The 25,888-nt window shown below is 46.7% G+C and overlaps 1 protein-coding gene across 1 annotated transcript in view; it reads left to right on the top strand.

The window, feature by feature from the left end:
• Nucleotides 1-25,888, top strand: part of FAT3 (FAT atypical cadherin 3) — a 467,371-nt gene that overhangs the window by 122,388 nt on the left and 319,095 nt on the right. Inside the window, exon 2 of the mRNA XM_088455722.1 lies at nucleotides 8,398-8,712. Within this exon, the coding sequence (XP_088311848.1) occupies nucleotides 8,398-8,712 (315 nt within the window). The remainder of the gene's footprint in view (nucleotides 1-8,397; nucleotides 8,713-25,888) is intronic.

The following is a 25,888-nucleotide window of genomic DNA, read 5'->3' as shown; positions in this document are numbered from 1 at the left end:
TAAGCCTGCGGCTAACCCACGTACTTAAGATTAAAGCCCTGATTCAGCAAGCAACGCAATTGCAAAGCTGCACACAGGCAGCTTTGCAATTGCGTCCTTGCAATTATGCAAATGCAGCAGGTGTATGACACCCCCTGTATTACACCCCCTGTATGACATCCCTTGTATGACACCCCCTGTATGACACCCCTTGTATGACACCCCCTGTATGACACCCCCTGTATGACACCCCCTGCTGCATTTGCAATCCCAACACTGCGACGGTCACCATCGCTACCGTTGGTGGTCGGCGTGCGGGATGCCTACCACGGTGGGTGGAATAGTAGGTAGAACATTTACACTTTGTGGTATTCAGTGGTCCATTAAGGATTCACACATCCAGATGTTGTTGCTGTGTTTTGTCAGGCATGTAATATAACTGTGGAGAAAATAACTGAGGGCTGGGGTACAACTGGAAACAAGCGCGTCTCAAAGGCAACATTTTCAAGGCCGTCAATTCCTCAAAGCGTCTCCATCATTATGCCCACTAACCACTGCTTCCTACCACACAATGATGCTACACACTAGTAATAATGCAGTTTACTTGTTAATGATACCCTCCAGAAGACCCCGAAAAAGGGGGGATGGGGGGTGTTCATGGGGCAAGTGCGGGGGGCTGTTGCCTAACCTTGAAGTAATGCAGCTAATTGTGTCACCATGACCCCATCTCGATGCACTGTGGAAATGGGCTGCATCCAGGGGAACTCACCCAAGTTTGGGAGTCAAGTTGCTACATAGGCTGGCTGCTGTGCGTTGTATATCGTGTGCACCCCAGTGTGTATTTTATTATCACCTCACTATGCTCCTATCCATGAACATGTATGACATTGCAGAATTACTACGCCTGTTTTTGATATGCTCTATAGTTGTTTGTGGAATTTTTGCTTTTCCTCCTGGCCCCGCTGCTATCATAGCTAAGCCCCCATGTATTACACACTGATAGCATACTGATGTGTGCTGCCAGCTTCTTTATTGCATCTCAGTGATAGAGATCAGCACGTCTACGTTTGTAACAGCGGCGATAGAACACTCAGCGGTGGTCTTGAGCCCACATCCTTAAGGGTAAACAAGAAATTCCTTTCTACGTGTATCTGTGATACAGTGTGAAATATATACTTTTCACGAGTAGAGTTTAGAATTATTTCCACTATTTTATTTTATGTTTTCACTTTATTTCGCTTCTGTTTATGTTTATAAGCACAATCGTAGCTTTCCTTCAGCCAATCAATTGGAATCAATTAACGGACACTCGTGAAACGCTCCCCTCTGTGTCCAGAATTCCATGGCCCAATATCCTGGAACATAATATAATACTTCTCCAGCTGGACACACCGCCAATTGCCATTCATGACATCACAGGCCAATTTTACTTTGCAAATTATGCTGTTTATAGAGGTTTGCGCACGGTTTAGATGGCGAAGATTGCCTAAGTGCAAAATTGTATTCCTAATTTTAAAGAATCAAGTCACTCCATGCTGAAGGCAGGCTTTGTGTATAAAACAGCGTTTAGCTATTAACGCGCTGGCGGAACGCGGCACTGTGGTGCGGCTCTGCGCATTCTGCACTTGAGCTCCTATTTATCAACAGGGGGAAGGTCCCTGAATCCTGAAAAGGGGCGTTTCTGCAGGTTATTGCAATTCTCCCTATTTATAATACCTAGTAGCCAGCGATGACCATCCTCGGTATCTTCGCAGGGCTTCTGCTGTGGTAGCATTTACTGTTTTGGAATTCAGTATAATACCTCTAAGGATTCCCAAGTATGACCGTATTGCATACAGCTGTAGCAGGTATTTACAGCATGTACTGTATCAAGTAATCTTACCATACCTTTATGTTCTGTTGGCTGAATGATGTGTGTTTTCTTAGATAAGATTTCCACATTGTTTATGCTTTGTAATAAGGAACCCTGTTGCATACTTGCCAACTCTCCCTCATTGTCAGGGAGACTCCCTGAAATAGTAGCAATCTCCCTGTCTCCCTGAAGAGTCTACCAATCTCCCTCATTTCACCTTACCCCCATTATGACACTGTGATATAAAAGAAAAAAACAGAGATATATACATTCAAATGGGATCATTAGTATCATTTCACTGCATTGGTTATAAGACACAATGATCCCTATGGCTACATGTATTCTCTGAGAAGTATCAGTGTGCTTTCATCAACAAGTAGATCTTACTGACTGCTTTGGGCCTCATTTACATTTGGATGTAAATCAATGTTATGACACGCCTCTCAGATGTAGCAGTACACGCCCATCACATGTATGACACGCCTCTCAGATGTAGCAGTACACGCCCATCACATATATGGCACGCCTCTCAGATGTAGCAGTACACGCCCATCACATGTATGACACGCCTCTCAGATGTAGCAGTACACGCCCACTTTACCGTATGCTCATAGGTGCTGCTATCACAATCTCCCTGACATGCTTTTTCAAAAGTAGGCAAGTGTGCCCTGTTGTGATGTAATTGTTATATGCTGTTGGTGAATAAAGTACAGTCAGCACAATAAAAATGCATACAGTAAACATGTACAGCGCAACGGTATATTCTGAAGCTATAAATAGACGTTATTAACAATAACAAGAGAGACATGAGCATGATACATCTATCGTCCGCAAATTAAAGATGAGCAGTTCGGTTTTGGCTCAGATCTTCCCTCCTAAGTTCGGATCTTAGAACGAGGCAAATCATAATCTTTCACGGATATCGTTGCCGAGATATCCGTGAAAGATAACGTTTTGCTTCGTTCTGAGATCCGAACTTGGAGGGAAGATCTGAGCCAAAACCGAACCGCTCATCTCTACCACTAATACAGGAACACGTGGTCTGCTTAGACCATACTTGCTTACATTTGGGACCATCCATACAGGAGATCCCCGAGAGGAGCTCAAAATGGCAAATGTTGAAAGACATGGTGGTGCACTGTGTACTCCCCAAAATTTGTGATTGTCAAAAAAAATCCTGGAGAGTTTGTAAAGTTCCCAAGGGATGAAGTCTGTCGTTCGGCCCCCTTTAATAAATTCATAACAATTATAACCCTAACTAAATAAATGAAAACATATGATAACTGGAGATAGTATGGTGGTGAGCAAAAAGAACGAAAAACAATACAATGACTTCTAAACAACAACCCAATCATTGGTGATCAACTTTCCCCCGATCTGCAAAGCACGCTAAGATGGGCGGAGTCCAATCTCTGGCCTAACACAACATCATTTGTGGGGAGTGCTTACCCAACTACAATAAAAATACTTTATTCACAAATAAACATACATTCTTTCCGCCACCCACAAACGACAGAACAACAACACAACAAAATTCAATAATAGGGAAGTTGGGAATTCCCAGGAGACAAGATGAGTTATGCAGTTTTTTAAGCCCCTAATAATACTTATAAAACTCCGTCGCTCACACGTAATAGGTACCCTAATCACTAAGGAAAGAAACATGCCCACATACAATTACCAATCACTGATTTCTTAAAAGGGGGCGACCCACAACTCAACCTCGGGGTTTAAAATAGTCTCGGACTTACAACTCAGCCTTACGTCTCACCAAATGTGATTTGAATGCACCAAATCCCACCAAAGTGCCCCTGGAAAACCATTTAAAAATGCTAGTTACTGTGGTTCGCATGGACACGCTCCTCCGTGAGTCTAAAATATCAAAAGCGCCCCTTCTTTTAACAATGATTTTTTTTTTCCCTAGCTGTATATAATTTTGTGATTGATAGTTAAGAAAAAAAAAATAATCAGTATAAATACATGTAAAAAAGTCTCTTCGTTATAATAATAATAATAATAATAATAATAATAATAATAATAATAATAATAATAATAATAAAAAATAAAAATCTAAAGTCCCTCTCTGGACATTTGAAATGTCGGTAAGTATGGAAATAAAAAAAAAGTAATTACTTTCTACCACTAAGCCCGGCTGCTCACACAATGTAGAGTTCCATGTCCGTGTCATTCAGTCATACATCACTAGTTTATGGTGCTGCAGTAAAACAGCAGATCCCCAGTGTTTGTGCAAGTGTGGAAGCGATTAAGCTGGGATAGCTGTCAGGCACATCTCAGCGTTGTTGGTCAGGTATAGTGTGTGACAGCTGAAACATTAATGTAGTGAGCTTAGGTTACCCAACCAAGGCATTGCCTGTAATCCCTCTCCTTTCCCACAGACACTAGAATATTAGTCGAACACGTTCCCCGCTTTCTGTCTGCTTCTACTGTTTCCCTGCTCGCTAATATAGATCTGGAATGAAGGCGCTGGATTATATATGCATCTGTATGGTTCGAATTTCCATTAGTAAGTGGGGCGAGTGTGGGTCATGGGCTCATCAAGATCTTCTGCTGGCTATTTCCTGTGTGTATGTAATAACCTAGTTTTTTTTTTTATGTAGGCCCTGATTCAGACCTGCTCGCTAGATGCGTTCGCACGCAGTTATCAGCTGACAAAGTATGCAAATCCCTCGATCGCACGGCAAGACATTAGCACGCACACTATGGATCTCATTCATACCCGGTCACAAGCGCTGCGCGCTCACAACCGGGTCGATGTTTTGGTCCTGAAACTCTCTCACTCCGGAGCTCACTACAAAAGGGAAGGCTGTCGATGTTGATTGTCAGCTCGGCCTGTTTTGTAGGCGGGGCAGGGGGTGGTTTCACACACGTTTTGTGGGCGGCCGCACTGATATCAGCAGTGATGTCAGTAGGGAGCTTCCTGCTCGATCAGAGCAGGAAGCTCCCTGGAGCTTGCGGTTGCCGAAACCCAACCTTAGGGTGTCGCTGCAAGCCCCGACGGTCGCGATGGTCTTGACCTTCACGACCAACAACCTAGTCGGTCGGTAAGCTGTGGGTGGTAACCCACAGCTTAGCTAGCGACCAGGAGACCGCACTAGAAAAAGCAAGCGGCCGCACTAAATCCAGAGCGAGCGGTCGCTTCTTGCGACTGCCTCTGAATGAAGGCCAATGTCTTGGCGTGCGATCGCGGTGTGTATTTAGACGCCCACTTTCCCTTAGTAACAGACGTCATCTCCAGGAAGTGGTAACAGACGTCATCTCCAGGAAGTGTATGCAGCAGTCGGTAACATTGAGTAACATCGGACCCATACGCAGCACTTGTGGCTGACCATACCCTATCGCAAGCACTGCGAGTGCTTCAGTGTGTAATTCAGCCATGTGACGTGTATGCTGACGATGCGTCTTAATTATGCACGCCTCTGAAACAGCGTCAAGACGCACAGACACACCGTCGTTTGCACCACCACTCCCCCGTTTCCATCGACCAACCACTGTCACCACCCACAAACGGCTCGTCCTGTCACTCATCCTAGCGAGGCGTCTATGTATAGGGTGCGAACGCTTCCCAATCGCATGGGCTAGTTCGTCTTGTATGCATGTGCAGATTGCAAACATCGGCAGGCTACGTGTGAACGCAGCCTAGCGAGAGGGACTGAATTGGGCCCCTAGTGCAGAGGAAAGCAAATTTGTGGCAGTTCAGTTGGTGCAGAACTACAAGTCACAGCATTCCCTTTCATGGCTGTAATGGCAGTAATGCAAACACATGCAATAAATAAACGTTTATTGAAAACGTTGCTAAATTGTAGTATGTAAATCATTATATTATTATTTCTTAAAAGCAGCAGATATGCCCTGAATATTAATGTCCCTTATCGCCGCTATTCAGGGCAATTTGGGAACTATTTTCTGGCCAATTTATCACTGTTCCAATAAGCAGCTGTACTAAGCAACATTGAAAACTTCAGCTTCGTGGCTGATGGCATTGGCGACAGTTTACGGTGCCAGGTTCTGTCCCAGCCACGTTACTGCGCAGACCTTAGGTCACTCATGGGCGCTGTGAGAGCCAGAGGGAGTGAAGGGATCTGAATGGAACCCTCTCCGAACGTTCTATTCATAGGAAAAAGTCTGCTGACGCCATCTGAAGGGATTTACAGGAAGCTACAGTAGATTTTGGTTTTCGAAACTCGATAAGTCGCACAATCGCAAACATTTTTCTACATTGTATGGGGATGGCGGGGGTGCTCCCATATGCTGGATAAATAGTATTTTTATTTTGTTTATTGAAAATCATGTAGCGCCTATTGGGGTCGTCCATCTGCAAGCTCTTGCAAGTGGCGCTACAAACTCCTTCCCTTGCGTACATCCAGACATGCGAATGTGCAAGGACTGAGACGTCCACTTTTAGCGCCCCTGCTCGCTGTAAGACCGATTGGTGTGTCATTATACGCCACCATTGGTCGCACCATCGAAACTTGCACCAGCCCTATGGCCAGGCGCAATTTCTTCATCTGACCACGTCCTCCTGTGCTTGCGGCAGTGCGTCTGTGAACGCATCCGCTTGCACTGACATAATGGATCGTTTTTGCGTGCACTACTAGCCGCCTCCCAGTCACTGCCAGGGGATGCCCGTCATGCTTCTAACACATTCTTTATACCATCTGACCTGAACCCAACAGAACCTTTGTGCGTAAACTCTGTGTAACGCATGCGTCATAGGGGTTAATAATCATCAACTACAGGAACATCGGAGTTGCATGTGGATTGCGTGGGGCTCTGCTTCAGGCCCTATGGGGTATATATATACTAAAGTGCGGGTTTTTAGAAGTGGAGATGTTGTCCATAGTAACTAATCAGATTTTTCTTAACATTTATCTAGCACCTTATAGAACAGGGGTGGCCAAGCAGTCAGAGGCAAAGAGCCAAAAAATATCTATGGTCAAGTTGAAGAGCCGATCGCATAAAATAGGGCGTGGCCTAGCTGTCGCAAGGCCACGCCCCATTTTTGTGCGCAAGCCTTTGGTATGACATTCGCAGGAGTTGAAGTGAAAGAAAAAGCCAGAGCAATATAGAAAACATTGAAATAGCCACGTTCACATAACATACACAGAAACAAGCCAGATCCACATAAAATACACAGAAACAAGCCAGATCCACATAAAATACATTTAAAATACCCATCCACATAAAATACATATTGAAATCCAGAACCACATACTGTAAAATGCATTGAGAAAGCCAGTGCCCATTATGCTGTGCCCCCTTGTAGTTGTGCCCATTAAGCAATGCCCCTAGTAGTTGTCACCCTTATGCAAGCCCCCTGTAACTGTGCCCATTATGATATGCCCCCCGTAGTTGTGCCCCATCTGCAATGCCTCCTGTGATTGTGCCCATTCAGCAATGCCCCCAGTAGTTGTGGCCCTTATGCAATGCCCCCTGTAGCTGTGCCCATTATGCAATGCCCCCAGTATTTGTGCCCCTTATGCAGTGCCCTCTGTATTTGTGCCCCTTATGCAGTGCCCCTGTATTTGAGCCCCTTATGCAGTGCCCCCTGTATTTGTGCCCCTTATGCAGTGCCCCCTGTATTTGTGCCCCTTATGAAGTGCCCCCTGTAGTTTTGGCCCTTATGCAGTGCCACCTATATTTGTGCCCCTTCTGCAGTGCCCCTTGTATTTGTGCTGCATAAAGTAGTTCCCCTTAAGCTGTGCCACATGCATTTGTGCCCCTTAAGCAGTGCCATCTGTATTTGTGCCCCCTAAAGTAGTGCCTCCTGTATTTGTGCCCTATAAAGTAGTGCCCTTTAAGCAGTGACCCATGTCTTTGTGCCCCCAAAAGTAGTGCCCCTTAAGCAGTGCCCCCTGTATTTGTGCCCCCTAAAGTAGCTCCCAGTACTTACCTGATCACGCTGGCTCTGGCTCCCACTGATGCTGCTGCTGCCTCGTTCTGACTGGATCTAACTAGATCCAGCAGGAGCGCAGGGCAGGCTCCTCACATTGTGGGTGACATCATAACATCACCCGCGCCATGCATCACTGGGAACGTAGGCCTTTAAAGCGATCGGAGGCTTCTTTAGTCTCTGATTGCTTCAGAGACCAGCGATCCCAGTTCCAGTGGGGGGAGCCACATTTTAGAAACAAAGGAGCCGCATGCGGCTCGAGAGCCGCGGGTTGGCCACCCCTGTTCTAAAAGATCATAGCTAGAATCTGATTGGTTGCTATGGGCAACTTCTTCATTTCTAAAAACCTGCACTTTAGTAAATATACCCCTATGTGTTCTCAGCTGATGTAATTGCATATAATTGCTCCTCAGCCAAAATATGCTGTAATCTACATACTGTACCTAGGATAGCCCAGAGACTTCCTACCACCCCAATATTGACTATAAGTCCTCCCGGTTCCCCACCCATACATCAAAGCTCTGTGAAATCACAGTTCTGCTGTTAGAACCAAAAGTAGAAAAACTTTATTTACTTTACGCTTTGTAGCATGAGATTATTTACCATCTTTTTATATACAGTAATTAATGCCAAGTTGTCTTTTTGTGTCTTCCAGGAGTTATTTACACAGCAGACGTTCTTGATAAAGAAACCACCGACTCGTACTGGCTCACGGTTTATGCCACTGACCGAGGAGTAGTCCCCCTCTTCTCTACCATAGAGGTTTACATAGAAGTGGAAGATGTCAATGACAACGCCCCTCTGACTTCACAACCCATTTACTATCCCACCGTCGTGGAGAATTCCCCTAAGGACGTGTCCATTCTTCAGGTCCAAGCTGTAGACCCTGATTCAAATACCAGCGATAAGCTGACCTACAGGATCACGAGCGGAAACCCTCAGAACTTCTTCGCAATTAACGCCAAAACAGGTACCGATTTACTATTCTTATTTATGCCGATTGCGCTATAGTAGCCACATCTCTGCTTCATTGATGCAAATAATTTCCTTATGCAGCAGGCAGTAGGGCAGTGATATTGTGAATCCCATCGTTACGTCACCCACACTTGCCTGTTGGTCCAAAAGATATAGTAGGCAAACATGGAGCAAGTGCATGATTCAATTTTAAGTAAAAAAAAAATAATCAACATTTGTTTTCAAAATTGTGTCTACTATTCATTTCCTTTTGGTAGCAAAGGTTAAAAAATAAAATGTATGATGATGCTAATTGCATTATAATGCCCCTGACCACTGATATGGAAGGTCTACCATTAAGTTGGGGTTCTTCCAGACATTCCAGGACATTAGACATATATGACTATTTTTGTGACATAAGTCATGCTGAGTATTAGGCATCCAGGGCTGCACGCCATCATCCTGAGTTCGGTTGTGTCTGTAGTGATATAGGGCCTGATTCAGGTTGGATCTACGCACGCAATCGGCCGATTGTTGCGTTCTGTGCATGTATATGCAGTGCGTGAACGCGGCCACTGTGATCGGAACTGCGATCGCAGAGGCTACGCAGACCCATCGCTGAGTTATCGACAGGAAGTGCTGTTTGTGGGGGGTGGTCGGCCGAACGTAGGCCTGCCAGTGTGTTCGCACGCCGTTTCATGGGCATGCATAAATTATCCACTGCGAAGGCATACGCAGTGTGAGGTCTCATAGCGTGCGTGGCTATTAGCAGTTTCTAAGTAAGGTCAGGGCTTGTGCAAATGTGCGTATGGGTCCGATGGTACTCGATTGCACCGATGGTTGTGCTATTCTGCTAAGTATTACAAATGTGCGTATGGTAAAGTGGGCGTCCTTGTATGCTGCTGAGTTTGCATTGCGATCGCAGTGGTTTGACTTGCTATCGCAGTTGAACCGCATACGCAGTATTGCGATCCATTGAGAATCAGGCCCATTGATGTCAATGAGTCGGCAAGTTTATATCTATATAATAAAACTGACTGCTGATAAAAGAAATGTCATCATGTGAGAATGTAATAATGACAGTTGACCTGAACGCTGACCAGAACTCTACAGGAGAGAGTGGAGAGAGAGATAAAAAATAAAAGTCAGACTGCACCTGGCATTACAGCTGCTAGATTATGTAGCAAGTTAGCCCATCATTGTACAATGAGGTCCCATTCATTTGACTCTATTTTATGTTAGTGTAGGATCATATAATGATGTATAAAGTTGCTCGAAAATGTTTCAAAGTGGTTCTTGGACCTGTTAGTCAAACCCGTTCTAAAAATAAACAAAATTAGCTTTCAAAAAGTGACTTTCATTATTTTTTAGATTGCTTGGATGAACGTGGGCAGGTTCCATTGAATTTCAGCAGTTTGGGCATCTCTAATGATGTCTATTCCCCAGCTTTGCCGGTCAGCCATTGCCTAACCTGCTGTTTGTGCTGCATAAACACTTGATGCTGACGCTTTGATCTCACAAAAAGGTTTTTGATGCTTTACTGCCGAGGCGCCTTTGTAGCAATAAGGATCGCGTAAGGCTCCTGACACACATGATATTCTCCACACAAAAGCGATCATCGGTCTGAAGTTATTTGAAGTATGTGCATAGCAATCAGAATCACAGCACTGTCCTATGTGCTGCTTACATTATAGGTCTGTTGGCCCTGGCAAGTCCACATTATTAATATTTGTCAAGCAACTGCTTGTTTTACCATCTGATTAAAAAGCTCAATTTAAAATTGATGGTATTGTGCGCGCCTCGGCTGTATACTGTGCTTCTACTGAAATGTAAATGTTCTGTCAGGAAAAAAAGGAAAGAAAAGATGGTTGTACATTTTTAGGCAAGAAAAACACAAGCTTCCCCCAGCACACTACCATAAGCCAGTATAATAGGCAGCATGCTGTATATACATAAAATGCAGTTTAGTTTAGTTACACACATTTGCAAATATATAATAAACCACCTGCTGCTTCACTGCATCTCTGTTACGGGTGGTCCTAACTCTATACAGTGAGAGTCCCTATATTGGGTCATACAGTCTTGTGTTTTAAAGTAGACATATAAGAGAGTAGCTGGCGAGCAGCGAATATGATTGAAATGCCGGCAGCTGTTTAGCCGATTCAAATCCCGACAGCGGCTGCCCGACAGGATCAAGATCCCGACAGAGGCAGGTAAGTACCCTAACCTCGACTGTCCCCCACTAACCCTAACCCTCCCTAAGTGGTGCCTAACCCTAACCTCCCCCCTAGTGCCTAACACCAACCTACCCATGTGGGTGCCTAACCCTAACCCCTCCCTTTCCGCTCCCTAAACCTAACCCTGCCGGGGAGGTGCCTAACCCTTACCTCTCCCTGGGGGTGCATATCTCTAACCCTCCCCCCTAGGGGTGCCTAACCCTAATCCCCCCCCTCAAACCTAACCCTAATCCCGCAAGACTCCCTAATCCTAACCAATACCCCCCCACCCTCCTCCATGGCTAACGCTAAGGGCGCCCTGAACTTTCCTTCATTCGGGTTGTCGTTCCGGCGTTGGGATTATGATTGGCTTCGGTATTTCGACGCCTATCATAACTCCCCAGCCGGCATTCCGCTGTTGGGATTGTGACCGCCGGTCACATGACTACATCCCGGCAAACAGTACTGCTGTATTGGAGACATTGGGGGTGCCTCCTGGTAAGTTAGCTCTAATATCAAAAAAACATAAATGAATGATGCAATATAGGGACTCTCATTGTTTAGAGTTTGGACCATCCTTATGGTGGGTACACACTATACAGATATATCTGCAGATGATGGTTGTTCGTACACACTGAACAACCATCATCTCTGTGTGCCCGCAGGTCCTGGCGGCCAGGGGGCGTGTCGGGGGGCATGTCCAGGCGGGTGGGGGCGTGTCCCACCCACCTGTGTGTGTATAGGCGGTCTGCCGACTGCCTGTACACACCTGCCGATGGACAGATATGTCTGCAGACATATCTCTCCATCGGTTGTGCAGCACAGCCAATGCGATATGTCGGTGAACTCCGACGTTCACCAACATAATCGGGGGTACACACTGCCCGACGGGCAGCAGATACATTGGCAGATCAATTGATCGGCCAATGTATCTGTCAGTGTGTACCCAACCTTAGTAGAATGGCTTATCATATATTTGAAAATGTGTGTAATTAAGCTTCTGCATTTTTTATACAACTTGCCCTCCGCAATTGCAGCATCCCCTTCCGGGAGGGGATAGCCAGATGACATAGGCGATAGGCGTGGCATGGCCTATTGAACGTACGTAGCTTTGTAAACCATAGGCGGGACCATAATGACTCGATTTAGCAGGCAGCTTACCGAGTGAAGTGGGTGGAAGCACGAGACTTGCCTACTTCTACTTCCCAAGGGTCTGTGATGGCCATCCGAGACTTGTGAGTTTCAGGAGAGAAGGTTGAGGACAGTATCAATGCTAATTTTCATACCAAAGTGTTTTTACCTACCTCATCCGGAGGCACTGCAGTGCCCAGGGCAGTAACTAGGAATATGTGAGCGGTGGCACTGCACAGAGCACAGAGCCCTGTGGACAGCACCGCTGCTCAACCATGGCCCCAACATCTGGCTAGCGGGGAGCCCTGATCGGCACCCTGCAGCCAGAATAGTTGCTTCAGTGCTGTGTCTAGACGTGCACACTACAGTGCTGTAATTCCCGGCACCGTGCGCTTAGGGGGCGTGGACGGCTAATGGCACAGAAAAGCCCTCTTACGTAGCTGACATTCTCCGCCTCACCTGGAGGCGGCCATCTTGCTTAATGGCATTCCCCTTCCCCCCTTCTACTAGAAAAGCTAATTTACAACTACAGGAATAGCTATAAATCAATGACTGTAAATATATTGTTGAGCCATGTATTGCTCTGAGGCATTGTCCCTTTCTGGGGAAAAAAAAAATCATTTTTATTTAAAACAGATGAATCATTAAACTGATATATTAATTCACTGGAATTTAGGTGTAACCCACCTGCCGCTGCTCCTCTCTGGAACCCATTGGGTCAGCAGGCTGCAGGCAGAAAGTAGGTCGCAGGTTTAAGACAGCAATTCCTCTACTCTGTCATTTTACTTTCACCTCTGAGCGATCGCACCACCGTGGGGAGTCCTCTTGTTCATGTCGTGTGGCGTCAGGAGCTCTGAAATAACAAAGCAGACAGGACTTACGCGCAGCAGCGTCCAGTTAGGTACATGTTCTGTACGTCTCTTTCAGTGGGCCCCGCTGTGTCCGCAGTAATCAGTATCCTGTGTTTGGCACATTAAATCTTTCAATTTTCTGTGAAATGAAAAGAGCTCACTGAACACCTGCTACCCCAGTCTGTACCCAGATATTGCTTTAGAATGAGGCCTTATTTAAACTTCAGCGTCAATAAAATATAACATAATAATAATATAATAAAGTACAGTGTGTACCAGACAGAAGCCACATAGACTCTTTAGATTAAATAAACGTGTTTACTGCCGCTCAGGAGACAGCTTCTGAATAAAGCGCAGAAAGTTTTTAGCTGAAATTGGGCAACTTCGTCGTTTTGCTTTCTGTACTGTATAAGGGAAAATATTATGCCCCTAAGCAAAAAACACAGGCATCCTGCAAAGAGGTGCCCTCTGAGAGAAGCTCCCACTTGTTGGTATTCAGGGCCTAATTCAGAACCGCTCGCGAGCGTAGGACGCTCGCAAGCGGGTCGATGGTGCCCTAATGCGCATGCACACGACGGAGGGAGCTCCGTCGTGCGCATGCGTGAGACCCGGGGAGCGACAGCCAAGCTGTCGCTCCGGATCTCGCACCAAAGGGGGCGTGCTGTCGATGGTGACTGGGAACGCCTACCGTCTGGGTCCGGCCCCACTGACATCACTAGTGATGTCAGTAGGAGTGATTTTGGCTCTGATAGAGCCAAAATCACTCCAGGGCTTGCGGCCACGAGACCATCATCATGGACGCTCGCTATAGCTGTGGGTGGTAACCCACAGCTATGCGGGCATCCATGAGGCCGCTCCAAGTTGAGGTAGGAGGGCCCTGATTCAGAGCGAGCGCTCTGGTCAGAGCGTCCGGCTCTGAATCAGGCCCTCAGTCCAGTTAATATGCTAATTAGCCCGACTATCATGCTAATCACTGCCGCCTCACTGCTCTATGTCACTGTATGAGCATATTAGACACAGAAAAGCTAGGGTGTGAAACAAGTCGTAACATATTGAGTGCTTTCCAAGCCGTCCCTATCTGGGCTTGATGAAATTGGTGTGGTAGCGGGATTTTATTTCTATAGGGTGGGCGAGGTTTGTTTTTTTTAACACCTCTGAGATCCTCAAACTACCTGGTCTGGCTGCAACAATCACATTTCTTACTAGAGATGTGCGGTTCGGTTCCCCAGAAATCCGAATCCACCCGAATTTTGGGAATCCGGGTAAATCCGAGTCGCGGTTCCGATCTCCTGAGGCGATCCGGGTAAATCCGGGTTGCGGTTCTGATCATTTAGCGGTTCGGAATTCGGATTTTAAATCCGAATTTCAGGTTTTGGATTGCATAAATTACATGATTTTAGCTTTTTTTAAAGCTTTTTATCTCATCCCTATTTCTTACCCATTCTGGTACTTGGTCTGAACATCATCTGAACCTCTTGAGAGTGTTGTATGCTTTTAGACATTGAGTTGCCACCACATGATTGGCATAGATAGATATTTGCATTGATAAGAAGGTGTAACTAATAAGGTGGCCACTGAGTGTATGTATAATACACCAGGGTGTGTGTCCCTGAGAACGTTTGGTAAAGGAGGTTTTACACTTATCTTGGACACATCGCTGCACTCTTGGACATGGTATGAAGACCCTATTGGCTTTTTAGCTAAACTTTTTAGCGGGACCTTTTAGTGTGACTGCAGCAAAGATTTATAAGGACACATCTGTACGGCGTACCGGCTACTATTTTCTTAATGGTATTCCGTACCGCCAGTACCACCTTACCTGCACCACTGATTATTTTTAAAGACACTTTTTTGATTAACTTATTTTCACTGTAGTCTTTGAAATGACAGTTAGAAGCTGATTGGTTGCTATGGGCAACTTCTCCACTTTATCTCTTTCCAAGGCTTGATACATCTCCCATTAAGATTTGGGGATCTATTCATGTAGCAGTGAAAACCCCTTTATCAGTAATAACAGGGATTTTCACTGCTTCCTTACACACGGGATGTAATCAATATCCTGGCGGCCGAGATGCCGGCCGTAGATATACTGCCGCCGGGCAAAATGGCGACACCGCTGTGTCTCTTACAATCTAGATACCGGAATCTTGACAGCCGGCATTCCGATCGTAAGAGACCGGGCACAGGTAAGTGTTAGCCGCAGAGGAGGGGGGGGGGAAGTTAGGTTTGCACACCCCCTGGGGGAACTTAGGGTTAGGCAGCCCCCAGGGAGGGGGTTAGGGTGGGAGAGGGGGGGTTAGGGTTAGGCACCACTGGGGGAAGGTTAGGGTTAGGCACCTCCCCAGGAAGGTAGTTTATGGTGCGGGGAGGGAGGGTTAGGTATAGGCTCCCCCGGGCGGACTTAGAGTTACGCACCCCCTGGGAGTCTTAGGGAGGGTTAGGGATAAGGGGGGGGAGAGGGAAGGGATAGAATACTTACCAGCCTCCGTCGGGATCTTGATGTGTCGGGCTTCCGGGGTCGGGATTTGAACTGGCGGCTCTTCAGCCGCCGAGATTTTATACCCGACCTCTTACACACTAGTATGGGGAGAGCGATTCAGAGAAGTGCAGGATGGTGAAAAGAGGCTTTTGAGGAAAGAAGAACAGAGAAGACATAGGGCTCGATCCAATTAGGTGCGATGTGCCATGGCAATGGCCCGGCACATCACACCCTTTGCAGCCCGACTCGCCACTGAATTTGCCTGAATTTGTTCAGCGAATCTGGGCGGCCGTCAAGCACGGCCACTGTCGCGATGACTCGCACACGCGAGTACATCGCACCTAATTGGATCGAGCCCACAGTCTTCCTTCCTCCTCCCTGTTCTCTCTACCCCCTTCTGTGACTCCGGCCAATGAGAGGTGCCTCTGCAGAGAGAAGCAGTCATTGGCAGGCTGCAGGTAGGGGAGAAGCCACGGCTGGGTGATGGTATGTTGGCTGCAGGACTGTGTGTCCTCCTCTCCCTCCCCTGGCTGCTGCGTTCCAGGTCGCTGGCTCCCAACTGTTATGTACACAATATACAGATATGGGGAAGCTGCCGTGGTTTGGGTGAGTGAGGCACCAGATTGTCCCCCTCCTCACCCCCATATGCGCCTTCTCACTCACCCCAGTGACCAACCCCTAGACTGGTCCTCCCCAGCTATGTCCACCCTTGTAATGCCGACTGCTCCCCTCCATTGGCCGATCCGCTCTGCCCCTGCGGTTCTGTCCCTGATCCGCTGCTCCACCGGTGGACGGTACTGATGGTGCATGCACGGGCAGGTCCAGCTCGTCGAGATCACAATATCTCGGAGGACCACAGCTGAACCCAGGATCGCAGAGGGCCTCATTTTCACAGCGCTTAGCTGGAAGGGTGAGTATTCCTGAATTGCTACTTAAAATAATTATATATCGCATGTAAATTAAGTGATATATATATATATATATATATAGTGGTAACTAACAATTGTCAGCCGCTGGACTATACAGTATGAATAGACCCCTTGATTGTATCATTGCCACTTGTATGTATAAAGGTGTAAATATAGTTCACTGGAGTTTATACTGTATCCTATTGTGTTTAGCATAAACGCAAAAGCCGTGGGTCCGGATGACAGCATAGGGTGAACCAGAGGGCACTTTACACCGCCTGATTTTATGGTGAATACATGTTACTAATTGCTATACCATTGATGAGCCATTAATTCTGCAATGTGCAATCTGGGGCACTGGAGAGTAATATAGGCTCTGTAGTTTTGAGTTTGTTATATAAACACACAAATGAATCCGTAGACCCAGTTAATGAGCTTTTGTTCAGGCTGTGAATGCCATTTCCCCTTGCAGAACCCAGGAGAGATCTGCTGTTTTCAGGAACAGGAATGACACCAGAACGTTAGTGGAGGGTAAATAAATTGTGTAATGAAGTTATTAAAGATGATTGAAGGAGATTGTGGATTCAGATCCTCTTATTCCATCTAGCTGGGCTTTAATTCCGCAAAGAAACACAGGAGTCATTTACAGAAATTGTATGTTGTTTACTGGGGAGAAAATGCTAAATTACGGCCATACTGTTACATTTCTTGTTTTAATGGTTATTTCTAATGCCAGCATTCAGCCTTTCCACCCCAGCGCCTCCATAGCCCCGTTCATATCATGTATGTCCACAGACGTCCCCTAGGACTCTAATTGGCAAACCAGCAGCACCGTTAAATACATAGTCAGCTAAATCTGCATTTTCTGAATGCTGAGAAACATCATTTACCTACTGTACATATTTGTCCCTTTGAGCAATGGGCTTGTGATTAAATAATTTAGTATTCATATATTGTATTCAGATTAGTGTTTGTTATTTAAATGTTACAACATATATACATATATACATATAACATAGACCAAGACGTCAGGAGAGCATTGTAATTTTAAAAGTTTTATATTATATTATTTTAAGTCCAGGCAAAATCTTTTTTTGTTTTGCTGATCTATTTATAATGCTACAAATACTGTAGCTCCTGTTTAGCTGTAGTTTGCATTAAAAATCAGGTTGTGGCTTTACATATTCTTGGATATCGTTAGTGTTATACTTTCTTAGACAAGTAGTGGAGTAAACAATTCCTAACCATAAAATGGAAACCGCTAGGGACTAGTGACATCATTAAGGCCAGAGTGGCCCCAGTGAATTGATAGGCTGCATTCATTGGTTCTTTCCATACTTACTAACTTTAAATTGTTCCCCTCCGGAAGAGTTCCCAGAGGGAAGAGGCAGCTGATCATTTTGGGGGCGGGCACTTCCCTGCAGTAGTACCCGCCCTATCACGACTAGGGATGTGCGCCGGACCATTTTTGGCGGATTTGGATTTGGATTTGGTTCTAATTCGTCATCCGGCTTTGGATTTGGATTTGGATTTGCCAAACTGCGGTGACTGGCTTTGGATTTGGATTTGGATTTGGATTTGGATTTTTTGCCAAAATTGGCAAAAAAAGCTAAAATTACATAAATTGGGCTTTTTTTTCTTCCTAGAGTGTTATTTACCTCAATAACATTAATTTCCAGTCATTTACAGTCAATTTAGACCACCTCACAGCTTAAATTATTCATTTCACCATTATTGGCCAAAGGTTGCAGTGAGCTGACTGGTGACCAAGCGTCAGAGCAGTGGCGCAGTGGCACAGACACCACAGTTTAAAGCACATCTATGAAACTATGCCACACAGCAGTGGCAGAAATGAAAGGTAGTGCTAGATGGAATTGTCCTTGGGCCCTCCCACCCACCCTTTATGTTGGATCTTAAAAAGGACATGCACACTTTAACAAACAAAGCATTTCAGCGACAGGTACTGCAACTTTGTGGCTGAAGTGCTTGGTTTGTTTGGGCCCCCACAAAAAAATCTTCCAATCTACTAAAGGCAACAGGTCTACAGTGGCATGATGTCACCATCATTGCCATCCTCACCCTCATCAGTGTGTACATCATCCGATTCCTCACACAATATCAGTTCATCCCCGCTGGAATCTACCATTACAGAAGTATCTGTACTGTGACGTGATTGGTGGGAAAGGTTTTCCTCGTGAAATTTCCAGTTCATTTTAATGAACATCATTTTTTCTACATTTTGTGGAAGTAGCCTCCTTCGTCGTTCACTCACAAGGTTCCCGGCTGTACTGAAAACTCTCTCCGAGTACACACTGGAGGGTGGGCAGCTTAAATAATGCAAAGCCAGTTTATACAAGGGTCTCCAAATTGCCTTTTTTTTCTTCCAATATTCGAAGGGACTCTGTGACATGTCTACGTGTATGGTGTCCTGAAAATAATCCTCCACCATTCTTTGGATGGTAATCGTATTAGATGGAGTTGCGGTAGAGGTGTCACTGGTGTTGGGCAAATCTTTTAGACCCGACCAGATGTCAAAATGTTGACTTGACTTATCTGCATCACCACTGGGTCTTTTGGAAAAGGTGCATTTTTTTCTGGCTGCTGCTGCAGAAACCGAAGGAGGAGACGTCATCGTAGTGCCATGTGTCACTTCAGCTGCCAACTTGCTCACCAGGAGCGCTTTGGTTCTTTTAAGATCTGGGTCAGTTGTAAAGAAAGACACAGCATATGACTTGAACCTAGGATCAAGAATGGTTGCTAAAATATAATGATCAGATTTCAAGATCTTGGCCACCCGTGGATCCTGGCGAAGCGAACAAAGGACTTGATCTATCAGTCCAGCATACTTTGCGGAATCACTTTGTTTAATATCATCCTTCAATTTCTCCAGCTGCTTTTCCAAAAGCGAAATCAGGGGAATCACCTTACTCAAGCTAGCAGTGTCAGCACTCACTTCACAAGTGGCAACTTCAAATGGTTTGAGCACCTTGCACAAGACAGAAAGTACTCTCCACTGTGCTGGGGTAAGGTACATTCCCCCTCCTCTCCCAATGTCATGGCTTGTCGTATAGCTATGGATGGCTTTTTGCTGCTCCTCCATCCGCTGAAGCATATACAGGGTTGAGTTCCACCTCGTTACCACTTCTTGCTTCAGTTGATGGCAGGGCAAATTAAACTGCTCTTGCAGGTGCTGCAATCTCCTGCACGCTGTTGCTGAATGCCGAAAATGTCCCGAAATTTTTCGGGCCACAGACAGCATCTCCTGAACGCCCCTGTCGTTTTTTAAAAAACCCTGCACCACTAAGTTTATTGTGTGAGCAAAACAGGGGATGTGTTGGAATTCACCCAGCTGTAATGCTTTCACTATATTTGTAGCATTGTCAGAAATCACAAATCCTGAGGAGAGTCCAAGTGGGGTAAGCCATGTTTCTATGACATCTCTTAGTTTTTCTAAGAGGTTGTCAGCGGTATGCCTCTTATTGAATCCGGTGATGCACAGAGTTGCCTGCCTCTGAATGAGCTGGTGTTGTTTGTTAGATACTGCTGCTGCTGAAGGCGATTCACCCACCCAGTGGGCTGTCACAGTCATGTAATCTTTAGTTTGTCCACTACCGCTTGTCCACATATCTGTGGTTAAGTGGACAGTGGGTACAATAGCATTTTGCAGACCAATAATTAGGTTCTGTTTAACGTCCTGGTACAGCCGAGGAATGGCTTTTCGGGTAAAATGAAACCGAGATGGAATTTGGTACCGGGGACACATGACCTCAACTAGCTGTGTAAATCCCACTGCATTAATTGAGGATATTGGACGCAGATCTAATATTAGCATAGCTGTCATGGCGTCAGTGATCCGCTGTGCGACAGGGTGAGAGCTGTCATACTTGCTTCCCCTTGCAAGAGATTCTTTAACAGTCAATTGTTTTTTTGGTATACTACTAGTAGTCTTCTTTGTCCACTTCTGGGATGAAGATCCACCAGCAGCAGCAGCAGCAGGCCTAGCGCTCAAAGATTCAGTTTCTTCTGAGGTGTCCTGGAAATTGGAGGAGTCACCGTGACTTAGCACTAATAAATTGGATGTTGTACTACCACTGATCATTCCTGAGGATATTGAGGAGGAAGGTGTTGTCGGTGGAGATTGCAGGTGCTGGGATTTAGTAGAGAGAAGGCATCTAGCTAATGCTGGACTGCTTGTTGTTATTTTTTTTGCAGTAGTTTCTGTTATCAAACACCTGTCATGAGCTCGCTGCAGATGACGTAATAGCGTAGAGGTTCCTAGATGTTTAACGTCCCTACCTCTACTAACTGTGGTCTCACAGAGGCTACAAATGGCTTGACAAACGTTGTCAGGGTTTGGGTAAAAGTAATTCCACACAAAAGATGTGGATTTCTTGGTTCTATGCCCAGGCATGGCAATGGCCTTCTTATCTTGGCCAAGAGCTGCTTCCACTGGTGCCTGACTTATACAAATAATATCCTCATCCTCAACATCCTCATTAGTGCCAGCATCAGCTGCACATATATTCCTCTCATCCTCTTGCAATTCCACGGTGGCATCCTCAATTTCTATGTCCTCGGCAATACTGCTCATCCCCACAACTACAGATGGAAAAGAAACTGTGGAGGGCGGCTTCTCTGAAAGGTCAGGCTTACACATAGAAATGCCACTTGTGGACCCACTTAGACTCTCCTCAGGGATTTCTGACATTTGTGTTTCAAAAAACACAGTTTGTTCGACTGCCTTATTGGTTTTAAATTTTTTCACACTTCTATAGTCTGATTGAAAAGGTCTTTTATCATCACGAGAGGCACAAGATGCCTCACTGACAGCTGCAGAACCACCACTCAGAAATAAAGGGCAAAGCCTGAGTCTTTCCTTGCCGCTACGTGTGGTGAATGGTATGTTGCCAATTTTCTGTTTCTCTGCAAAAGTAGTAGTCTTTAGAGGTTTTTTTTTTGTCTTTACCCCTGTAAAATCTAAATTTTTTGATTTCAGGTTCCCTAAGGTTTTAAAGCCTCTACGCCCTTGAGCATCAGCTTTAGATAAAAGTGATGGACTTCCAGCCGCTGCAATGCTAGCATTTACATGTTGTTTCTGCTCTCCTCTCAGTTCATTCTCGTGATCCATATTACTTTATCACTATGAACTGGAGTCACAGAGCTTGTATACACACAGTGGGCTATGCCCTTTCACGGAGCTTGTATAATAGACACAGTGGGCTATGCCCTGTCACGGAGCTTGTATAATACACTCAGTGGGCTATGCCCTGTCACGGAGCTTGTATAATAGACACAGTGGGCTATGCCCTGTCACGGAGCTTGTATAATAGACACAGTGGGCTATGCCCTGTCACGGAGCTTGTATAATACACTCAGTGGGCTATGCCCTGTCACGAAGCTTATATAATACTCAGTGGGCTTATGCCCTGTCACGGAGCTTGTATAATAGACTCAGTGGGCTATGCCCTGTCACGGAGCTTGTATAATAGACACAGTGGGCTTATGCCCTGTCACAGAGCTTGTATAATAGACACAGTGGGCTTATGCCCTGTCACGGAGCTTGTATAATACTCAGTGGGCTTATGCCCTGTCACGGAGCTTGTATAATAGACACAGTGGGCTATGCCCTGTCACGGAGCTTGTATAATACACTCAGTGGGCTATGCCCTGTCACGAAGCTTGTATAATACTCAGTGGGCTTATGCCCTGTCACGGAGCTTGTATAATAGACTCAGTGGGCTATGCCCTGTCACGAAGCTTGTATAATAGACACAGTGGGCTTATGCCCTGTCACAGAGCTTGTATAATAGACACAGTGGGCTTATGCCCTGTCACGGAGCTTGTATAATACTCAGTGGGCTTATGCCCTGTCACGGAGCTTGTATAATACACTCAGTGGGCTATGCCCTGTCACGGAGCTTGTATAATAGACACAGTGGGCTATGCCCTGTCACGGAGCTTGTATAATACTCAGTGGGCTTATGCCCTGTCACGGAGCTTGTATAATACTCAGTGGGCTTATGCCCTGTCACGGAGCTTGTATAATACACTCAGTGGGCTATGCCCTGTCACGGAGCTTGTATAATAGACACAGTAGGCTATGCCCTGTCACGGAGCTTGTATAATACTCAGTGGGTTTATGCCCTGTCACGGAGCTTGTATAATAGACACAGTGGGCTATGCCCTGTCACGGAGCTTGTATAATACACTCAGTGGGCTATGCCCTGTCACGGAGCTTGTATAATAGACACAGTGGGCTATGCCCTGTCACGGAGCTTGTATAATAGACCCAGTGGGCTATGCCCTGTCACGGAGCTTGTATAATACACTCAGTGGGCTATGCCCTGTCACGGAGCTTGTATAATAGACCCAGTGGGCTATGCCCTGTCACGGAGCTTGTATAATAGACACAGTGGGCTATGCCCTGTCACGGAGCTTGTATAATACTCAGTGGGCTTATGCCCTGTCACGGAGCTTGTATAATAGACACAGTGGGCTATGCCCTGTCACGGAGCTTGTATAATACACTCAGTGGGCTATGCCCTGTCACGGAGCTTGTATAATAGACACAGTAGGCTATGCCCTGTCACGGAGCTTGTATAATACTCAGTGGGTTTATGCCCTGTCACGGAGCTTGTATAATAGACACAGTGGGCTATGCCCTGTCACGGAGCTTGTATAATACACTCAGTGGGCTATGCCCTGTCACGGAGCTTGTATAATAGACACAGTGGGCTATGCCCTGTCACGGAGCTTGTATAATACACTCAGTGGGCTATGCCCTGTCACGGAGCTTGTATAATAGACCCAGTGGGCTATGCCCTGTCACGGAGCTTGTATAATAGACACAGTGGGCTATGCCCTGTCACGGAGCTTGTATAATAGACACAGTGGGCTATGCCCTGTCACGGAGCTTGTATAATACACTCAGTGGGCTATGCCCTGTCACGGAGCTTGTATAATACTCAGTGGGCATATGCCCTGTCACGGAGCTTGTATAATACACTCAGTGGGCTATGCCCTGTCACGGAGCTTGTATAATAGACACAGTGGGCTATGCCCTGTCACAGAGCTTGTATAATAGACACAGTGGGCTATGCCCTGTCAAGAAGCTTGTATAATACTCAGTGGGCTATGCCCTGTCACGGAGCTTGTATAATACACTGAGTGGGCTATGCCCTGTCACGGAGCTTGTATAATACTCAGTGGGCTTATGCCCTGTCACGGAGCTTGTATAATACACTCAGTGGGCTTATGCCCTGTCACGGAGCTTGTATAATAGACACAGTGGGCTATGCCCTGTCACAGAGCTTGTATAATAGACACAGTGGGCTATGCCCTGTCAAGGAGCTTGTATTAGGGATGTGCGCCGGACCATTTTTGCCGGATTTGGATTTGGTTCTAATTCGTCGTCCGGCTTTGGATTTGGATTTGGATTTGCCAAACTGCGGTGACTGGCTTTGGATTTGGATTTGGATTTGGATTTTTTTACAAAAATTGACAAAAAAAGCTAAAATCACATAAATTGGTCTTTTTTTTCTTCCTAGAGTATTATTAACCTCAATAACATTAATTTCCAGTCAATTTAGACCATATCACAGCTTATAATATTGTTTTCAACATTATTGGCCAAAGGTTGCAGTGAGCTGACTGGTTACTAAGCGACAAAGCAGCGGCACAACGACACAGACACCACAGTATAAAGCACATCTATGACACATTGCCACACAGCAGTGGCAGAAATGAAAAGTAGTGCACCCACCCAGTGGGGTACGGCCAGCAGAGTCACAGTACTTGTTTACAAAGTGGGCTACGGCCCTAGGAGTCACAGTGCACAATCTTATTAGCATTACACCGCACATAGGGCCTGATTCACATTACACCATAAAGTAGTGTCTCTTATTTATGTTACGACACACAGTAGTGCCCCTTTTACACAATGCCCACAGTAGTGACCCTTTTACACAATGCCCACAGTAGCGGTGTCCCTTACACAATGTCCCCCAGCAGTGGTGCCCCCTATGCAGTCCCCTTAGTAGTACGGTCCACTATGCAGTGCCTCCAGTTGAATGCTCCCCAGTAGTATGCCCCCCATTAGCAGGCCCCCCCAGTAGTATGTCCCCCATTAGCAGGCCCCCCCAGTATTATGCCCCCCATTAGCATGCCACCCAGTTGTATGCCCCCCCAGTAGTATGGCTCCCCCAGTAGTAGGCTGCCCCAGTAGCAGGCCCCCCCAGTAGTAGGCTGCTCCAGTAGTAGCCCCCCCTGTAGTATGGGCCCCCCCCCCTGTAGTATGGCCCCCCTGTAGTAGGCCCCCCCAGTAGTATGGCCCCCCCCAGTAGCAGGCCCCTCAGTAGTATGGCCCCCCCAGTAGCTGACCCCCCCCAGTAGTATAGCCCCCCCCAGTAGCAGGCCCCTCTGTAGTATGGCCCCCCCAGTAGTATAGCCCTGCCCAGTAGCAGACCCCCCCCAGTAGTGCAGACCCCCCCAGTAGTATAGCCCCCCCCCAGTAGCAGGCCCCTCTGTAGTATGGCCCCCCAATAGTGCAGATCCCCCCCAGTAGTATGGCCCCCCCAGTAGCAGACCCCCCCCCAGTAGTATAGCCCCCCCCCAGTAGCAGGCCCCTCTGTAGTATGGCCCCCCCAGTAGTATTGCCTCCCCCAGTAGCAGACCCCCCCCCAGTAGTGCAGACCCCCCCCCAGTAGTATAGCCCCCCCAGTAGCAGGCCCCTCTGTAGTATGGCCCCCCCAGTAGTATAGCCCCCCCCCAGTAGCAGACCCCCCCAGTAGTGCAGACCCCCCCCCCCAGTAGCGCCCCCGGACCTTTGACAAGTAAAAAAATAAAAAAAATAAAACTTACCTGTATCCCCGCTCCCGCGCCGTCCGCTCTGTTACACGCTGAGGAGGGAGCCGGAAGATGGAGCTCATGTGTGAGCTCCAGCCGGCTCCCTCCGTGCAGCAGCCAATGAGAGTCTGTGTGACTCTCATTGGCTGCTGTAACAAACACACAGCTGCCGCTGGCGGCTGTGTGTCTGTGTCTCCGTGTAGGGCAGAGCGCTATCACTGCGCTCTGCCCTACACGCGAGGAGACCTGATGTCGGATTCTCTAGTGAGAGCAGGGTTCGGGTGGACTCGGATCCCCAATGTTCGGAGCGGTTCGGATTCCACAGAATCCGAACCGCTCATCTCTAGCTTGTATAATACTCAGTGGGCTATGCCCTGTCACGGAGCTTGTATAATACACTCAGTGGGCTATGCCCTGTCAGTTGTCATGGAGCTTGTATAATACAGTGAGTAGTAGAGTACACATACACACAGTGGGCTTATTATGCCCAGTCACGGAGCACACACAAGGGCTTATGCCCAGTAAAGTCACAGAGCACTGCCTACTCTAATCTATCTAACACTAGAACAGACAGCGCACTAGCTAACTACCTAACTACGCGTCACGCGAGAAATGGCGCCGACTGCCGGGCGCCGCGCCTTTTTATTGAGGCCGAACGTCACTCGGCTCTCGCGAGAATCCAACGCCGGACGGGTGACGTTCGGCCTCGAGGTGGAATCCGAGTCAGGCGGGAACACCCGAACTTGCGTTCGGGTGGACTCGG

Source organism: Taudactylus pleione, unplaced genomic scaffold (genome assembly GCF_031769625.1).
Source record: "Taudactylus pleione unplaced genomic scaffold, aTauple2 ptg000667l, whole genome shotgun sequence".
NCBI lineage: Eukaryota > Metazoa > Chordata > Amphibia > Anura > Myobatrachidae > Taudactylus > Taudactylus pleione.
Note: the sequence above shows the minus strand (reverse complement) of the source record. Positions and strands in the feature narration are given on the sequence as shown.